This window comes from Zerene cesonia, chromosome 23 (assembly GCF_012273895.1).
Source record: "Zerene cesonia ecotype Mississippi chromosome 23, Zerene_cesonia_1.1, whole genome shotgun sequence".
In the NCBI taxonomy this organism is placed as follows: domain Eukaryota; kingdom Metazoa; phylum Arthropoda; class Insecta; order Lepidoptera; family Pieridae; genus Zerene; species Zerene cesonia.
Genome location: NC_052124.1, coordinates 2,943,015 through 2,950,901, shown reverse-complemented (window position 1 = coordinate 2,950,901; position 7,887 = coordinate 2,943,015). Strand labels below are relative to the sequence as shown.

Genomic DNA, 7,887 nt, shown 5'->3' with positions numbered 1-7,887 from the left:
GTGGAGTGTGTGGAGTGTGTGGAGTGTGTGGAGTGTGTGGAGTGTGTGGAGTGCGCGTGTGCGGTGCGGATACTCACGGAGAAGTTGAGCGCGAGGCCGAGGCGGATGGGGTGCGTGGGCGGCAGCTCGGTCATGGCGATGTCGGAGGCGGCCTTGTACGCCACGAGCGAGTTCTCCGCCGCCTCCTTGCGGTCATTGCCCGTCGCGAACTCCGCCAGGTACCGGTGGTAGTCACCCTGTGCACAGCGTTACCACCATCACATTCATATTCAAGTATGTTATTATTACAATGAAGTACATTTCACTAAATTCTTACCTAAGTTGTAATGAGAAGTCACAATTAAAACAAAATTAAGATATGAAATCAACAGAAACTGAATGTAACTAAAAGTGAACTAAAAGTGAATTAAAATAATTAAAAGAATACACTTCATTGTGTAAGAGCAAACATAAAATTAACAAAAATAAATAATTTATATTAGAAACTCTCAATAAAACGTGTGTAACATAACACTAAAGTATACACGTCAAAATATCCAGTCATTACAAATAACTGATTATATATTATTGACTCTGGAATAAAACCTCATCAGATTAAATATTAATTAAATAATGTGTACCCACTACACACCACATATTAATTATTATACAAGTTCATAATTACTTCTCGCAATACTCGTGAACGATACTGAAAAGCTGAATGTAACAGGTACGCGGTTACAAATTGATAACTGGGCGGCGGCTAACGAAACCGCGGCAGTGATCACCCACCCGCCACTACTACGCCGCTACGCCCCTATTACATATCAAATTCGTTCCTTGCACAACTTTCGTGCCGAATGCCAAATAACAAAACTTTTTTAATATCCTTTAGCAAAGGACAAGTATAGTCTGCGATTCATTGCAAGGGCTGTTTATAGAAGAAACAAAAAATAATTATTTAATACAAAAGCATTCATTGTAAGTAAAAAAAAAAGTATAATAAAATTTGATAAATTTTCTTTGTATCATTTTATGCAACTCTTATCATATAATATGTATGTATCGTTTTTGATGACAAATAAAAATGTTTTTATGCATCTATTTATCACTATAAAATCATCTATCTGTAAACTTATGTACACGACGTAAAAAAGACGTCACTTTCATATATCCATGAAATATATTTCTCGAATCGTATCGTACGCATATAGTTGACAAAGACAAAAGAGTACATTACAAATGTCGCATACACTTTCGCTCTAACTAATGACGTCACACTATTAATAAGCAAAGCAGAATACGTCACAATGATACACAATATGTAATGTAAACTGTAGTCGCCACATAAGGAGCGGATCAAAAAAACCTGCGCAGTTTTTGTCAACCAAGGTCAATTAACACAACATTCTGTTGTACGACGTAAATTGAATGTTATAGAGAAACATTTTGACTGTCGTACCTATAGAAGCAAGCAAATTTGTTACGTAGGAGCAGCGTTATATTTTTATACGTCGTCTACAATACTGAATTATTAACAAATCTCATACATGGATATGGCGTTATATTTAATGAGGAAACGTGTAATTCGCGTAATTAATTTAAGAGTCATGAAAGATCGTGTAATGTGCAGCTCCTGGAAATAATTCCCGCGCACGTCAGAGCCGCCCACGGACGCTCACTTGATGCTCGGCAAATTGTATCAGCTACATCATACATATCATTTATCTTGAATGAATGGAACCGAACTGGGAAGGACTAAACGCGGCTCTAAATTTATATTGAAAATAGTACAGTAACTGACGCGGTATCTGCTCATAAAAGTATTTCACGATAATTGCCTCATAAGCTCACTTAAGCTACGTTAGCTCATTCAAGTTGCAAGACTACCCACACATTCACGTTATATTTACATAACGCCGATGCCAACGTACGCGTCTTGATAGCGAGTTGTGACCCTGATCAAGATTCAACATTGTAAGGGCCGAGTTTAACTATTTTAGTGTATTTATATATGCGGCAAATAAATAAATAGATCTTATCCTGTAAGAAACTAAATAAAATTGTTAGGGTATAGAAACGACGAGGCTAGCTGTTTAGTCTAGCGGAGTGTGGCGGACGCGTTGCTTAATCAGAATGTGTATGTGCTTGGACTGAGACTGAGACCCACATCAGTGACAAATGCGATAAACATAATTAAATCAAATAACAAGAAAAAATCAAGGAATAAGAATAATGAATGCGTGATACACATAGCAGTGTTGTAAAGCAAGGTAACTGAAGTATAAATAGCATAAAACTGATTATATCATATTTCATTGAGATATTATATATTTAAGACTCCGTTGTAAAGAAGGCATCAATGTCGTGAGACATCGTAAAAATTGACTTTAATGCAACTCCTTTCGGTGATAAGTATGAATGAGAGAAACAATTGTCTAAAGACATATTAATGTCATAATCTAATTTTTACCATCGGTTTGGAGATACGGATTATTCGCAAATCCCCTGATACGACGCTCGCATACGCAATACGACTTTTGTGATAAAATTTCACTATTCAGGACTATGATACATTCAACGCTAATTTTATACTTGCTACATATTTAAATTAAAGCTGTGTACTAAATTTTGATCACGATTTACTTAACTTGGCCTGTATCACAACAATCATACCTTAATCATAATTCATCATGAACTCGTCAACTTGCCAGTTACACGGAAACACGCGTGTGTAGGGTGAAGTGTGTGTAATTACCTTCATTTTGTAGTAGAAGACCTTGGACTCGCCGGTCTGCGAGCTGGGTATGAGGTGCTTGTCGAGCACGCCCAGGATGTCGGAGCAGATGTCGCGCAGCTCCTTCTCCACCTGGCTGCGGTACGCGCGGATCATGTTCAGCTTGTCCTCCGCGCCCTGCAACACGCCGCACCCGCGTTACCCACCCACATTCATCCGGTCCCGATCTTACTGCTCTTTAAGAAAGGAGTCGTAACTCGTAATAGCCAAAGATCGTAGACTACAACGTGGTTTAGAAACAAAATAGGGCGCATGTGTTGTAATTACGTAATAACTAGATGGTATGGGCCGGGTCTTAGGTCTGACTTTAAATAAAGACAATACAAATTTAAAGAGCTTTTTCATTCAGTTCAATCCAGTTAATTTATTACGAGTCTACTTCAGTGTAGGTACGCCGCCACTACGCCGTTGGTTTTCGATGTGGATCATTCATAAAAAAAAGTATGAATAAAGTAAAAAGTAACGTAAACAAACTTTATCAATGAGTATTATTTGAAATTTCACCGCAAAGAAACCGCCGAGTTTAGTCTGCCTGTCACATCACGGTTTACTAATTAGGGTAAGTAGGTCACTTCACAGCATTATGTATTCATGGATTCATACTTTCGGCTTTCAGTCACCGTTACAATGAGCCGATTTGGGTTCTATCGGCTTACTACTGAAAGGGTGCGGCACGCGATACAAGCGTTTTATGGTCGAGGTACTTACGAATTGATTTTCTCACGAAACTTGTACCCTTATTTTTGTAACAAAATGGAGTGCAGAATGCACAATAGATATGTGCTGTGTGCACGACTTTATGACTCGACTACGTAAGCGTGCATACCGTAGTGTATGGGTTGCCGATAGTGTCGCATGTAAAGGATATACTAGAGAACAAGATAATCGGGCGTTGGTTTCAACGGTGCCGAAAGAAACTTTGTAATCGTGCAAATATTGTTCTAACGAAGATAATCCACAGCGGCGAGGCTATTGAGGCTTTCATTCCAACTAATTGAGCCAAACCAAATGAGGTTGGAGTTTTCACCCGAGTGTTAATTATACGTTTTCGCTTATAAGGCAAAGAGCAGTTAATTGGAGAAAATTAACTAATCAATATGTAAATCGAGCGAGCATTCGTGACGGCCTTGACTTATATTTGTGACCGCTATTTTTCGCAAAATATACTCGAATTCCACAAACAATCTTCATTAAGGAATAAGTAGAATTCAAGATATGAATCTGACCTTTATGTTTTACTCATTTTTAGTTCATATTAATGACACTATGACGCAAGTCACAGTGCAATACAGGACTCCTATCCAAACCATCAGGATCTATCTACTGATAACTCTGTTCTTCAACTTTACATGAATGCTTTTGGAAACTCAATTGTTATACAAATACGGTCAAATAAAAGAATTTATACAATATTTCCTGTAACTACCTGCATCAAATTATATAATTCATAAAGTTTTATTTTGTGTCATGAATCTTCGAATGTATACGAGTAAAAAAACGAATTTATTTTTTGCTTCATCGTATTGTTGTGGAATGATTAACTTAAAATAAAATTTCAATAATATTGTTTATCAAGAGTGTAATGACCTTTAACATAACTTCACATTAATATGTTATTTAATACCAATTACATCAGTCATTGAAATTAAGTGATTTTTCTGTTTTAAATAAAGCTAAGCATGTTTGCTCAAAGCAATTTATCATTAAACTAGTTGTAACCGCGACTTCATCGGCGAGGAATTGTAAAACAAGCTTAAATTACTCCTTTGAACAACAGCTTTCTGTTGGTGAGTCATGTCAAAAATCAGTCCAGCATTCTAGAGATTAACCGGAACAAACAGACAAAAATTGTAAAATAAATTTGTAATGCACATTGAGCAAAAAGCAATGCTGATTACAATATTACAAATGAACACTTGAACGATATATATTTGACTAGCTCTGTGAAGGAAACGTTTACAGTCACAGATTATATATATGAAACTGGGTTCAGCATATATTATAATTTTTATATCTCTCCATACAAAAAGTTATCAATCAATTCTTCCAAAATCTTGAGGGTGTAATAATTGATAATTAATTGGGCCATTGGACAAAATTATACCAAATATATAAAATTATAGGAAGTAGGATAGTAAGATTCACTCCACTCTGTTGGTTGTTTTTCAATTCAAACCAGTATTTCCCGAGTTGAATAAGTATGTTCAAACAAACAAACTCTTCAACTTGATGTCAGTATGGATATCTGACATTTTTGAACTCTGAGAAATGATAAGCATGAATCATTCAGTAGATATATTATTACCCAATATGTCACAAGTTTTCAAACTCTATATGGTCACTGTCCATTAGTATTTAGTATAGCAACAAGGCTATGCCTTGGGCTCAGATCTTACACAAGTCCCAAGTGTGTTAGTCATCATTATTGTCACTTATGACATAACTTATTCTATGATAATACTCAGCACTGAAGCAATCATGTATCTGATTAAATTATGATTCACTTTAATAACGAAACTTACTGAAACAATATTGGTACATGCCATACATTTAATGTTAGATGTTGTCACCAACTAAGCAGGACCATTAGTATTTTAAAACAATAAATTAAACCATTTTACCCAATTTAAAATGAAGCTTCTAATCCATCACATAAGCAATCAGACAACAGAGGTGGGACACAATTCCCACAAGAATAAACACAATGTAGCAAGTTCCATGTGGCCTATTTAGTATTCTGCTCTAATGGGATTAGGAATAATTTACACACTAAGAATCAGCCTGAAAATAGGCCACTGCATGTTATGGGCCACACCCTTTTTACATGTGTAATTTGGGAAAGGAGTTAGTAATAAATTGTTTATCTTGTCATCCCTAGCAAAGGTTGCTTATTAAAATTAACATACATATAGGTGAGGACAACTTTTGAAGAATTAATTCCCATATTCTCATCTTAGCAGAAAATTAAACTTTTGCAGCTATAGTCAGATACATAACAGTCTATTCTTATCAAATATTTTCTGGTGATTATGGATGGCCTTTAATCATAATACATATAAAGGTGTACATGTGGAACTTGAGTTCATCAGTCACAAAACCTTCACTAAAAGCTAGAACATACTTTTGTTTCTTCTTTCTGTTCAATGGATGAAATGATTCTCCAGGAGGCTCGGCGGGCTCCTATGACATTCTTGTATGCAACAGAAAGGAGGTTCCTCTCCTCCACTGTGAGCTCATTGTCTGATACGTTGCACGAGGCCACATTCTTCATTGCCTGAACCATTTCTGCAATTATTTATATTACATCACTGTCATTGTCTACTACTGTGTTTTAAAGCTATAGAATATATAGAAATATATCACTAAAGGTTATGGTAGTTTTAATTAAAATAAATCTAACAAGTATTTGTAGAATCGATAACCTGAAAAATTACGAAATAAGTTCTGCTCCTTAATTTTATCGAGTCATATTGAATCAGTAAAATAAAATACAGGTCTTTTTCACATCCGACATACAAGTACAGATGATATTTTCAATAATTATAATACAAATATATATGAATGGAAAGTAGTGCGCGAAACAGTTTCATAAATGACATGGAGCGAAAGTTGAAATAAAGTTTTAGAATAGCAGTTTTTATCACAAATGATGTGCATGTGATAGTAGTGACATTCACAAGTGCATTATGGTTAACAATGGGTGAAACCCCGAGACAGGTTGCCGACCTTTCGACACTAGCCCTCAAATCTAGAACATTCCTACACCTCTATCTATTAAATGTCCAAGGTACGCTATGCTTCACTGAACTCAATGACATCGATCGGGTTTTATGTCTCTTTGGAAAAAAGAGTACTTTTTGTTTCATCGATTTCTCAACTTACGATTTCCACTAGCGGCGCAGACAATTTAAATTATGGATTAGTGTTTCTTAATCCAGTAATATTTGTAGACTTCCTAATGTGCCTACTTTATTTCCTGGAACAGAATTTTATAAAGGGCAGCCCACCGGCGGATGACGCATCGATCGTTGACCAAGCCTAACGAATGCCATTGATTCATGGTTTGTACAATAAATCTTAAAATTTGAATGTATCATTAACATTTTTCGTCGAATAAAGACTCATTTTGGCTTTCATTAGCCGACTACGGGTAAAGTTTTCACAACTATCTGTAAATCATCTTTCAACTGTCGGCGAAAATACAATGGAATTTTATGTCCTAATAATTTAGAGTTAAACAAAAATAAATGCTTACCATCGTAACGCTCAGCCTGTTCGGCCAATTTAGCTTTGTACACATTATCTTCCCTTTCCGACATTGTGGATTACAACTGATTTTTCACTAACTAAATCCAAATCGCCAGGTCACTTATTCACCAAGATGGCCGCGCCCGCCAACCGAATCCGAATTCGATCTTCAACTAAACTCCGCCCATGACGTCATATAAATGGCGGCTTCCGTTGATCAAATTATTGCCATACCTAACTGCATATCTGATAGATGACAATTGTCCACAGATCAAAAATTGTAAATAAGAATGTTTCATTAATTTTTTTATTTTAAAAAGACAAATAATATCAGTGCCACGTTCCACATAAAATAATAGGTGCTGAATTCTTAAAACATTGAATTATAAAAGGCAATTCCTCCAATCATCCAACTCAATCCTTTTATTGACGTTTACTTTATATGAGCTAAACAAAAGAATAAATGTACTTAACACATGTACCCCCAATCATCATCAACTCGTAAAACTTTGCTTATCTGATTCTACCATGTTAGGTCATTTGATAATTTTAGTATAATAGTAGTAGGTAATATGCATACATATACAGATACATATATCTAGGTATATATAATTGAAATTGAAATTGATTTTCGAATAGGTCATCTAGGGACGATATTACATATCAGAAAAAAAATATATTACTCAATTTTGATGTTGTATCGTGTATGTTTGTTACTCTTTACGTCATAAACAGCTGATAAATCTGTATGAAATTTGGTACACAGATAGATTAGACTGAATAATCACATAGGCATCTTTTTGCCCAAACAAAACGGCGATAACACCGGGGGTTCTAGTTAGTTGCGATATGATAATACTTAA

General features: G+C 35.6%; 1 protein-coding gene across 1 annotated transcript in view; it reads right to left on the bottom strand.

The window, feature by feature from the left end:
* The window catches only part of LOC119836185 (14-3-3 protein epsilon-like), an 8,477-nt gene extending 1,255 nt beyond the window's left edge, over positions 1 to 7,222 (bottom strand). Inside the window, exons 1-4 of the mRNA XM_038361444.1 lie at positions 7,032 to 7,222; positions 5,898 to 6,061; positions 2,738 to 2,893; positions 78 to 236 (exon numbers count right to left, since the gene is read on the bottom strand). Of these exons, the coding sequence (XP_038217372.1) occupies positions 78 to 236; positions 2,738 to 2,893; positions 5,898 to 6,061; positions 7,032 to 7,095 (543 nt within the window). The 5' untranslated portion in view covers positions 7,096 to 7,222. The remainder of the gene's footprint in view (positions 1 to 77; positions 237 to 2,737; positions 2,894 to 5,897; positions 6,062 to 7,031) is intronic.
* Positions 7,223 to 7,887: the final 665 nt, after the last annotated feature.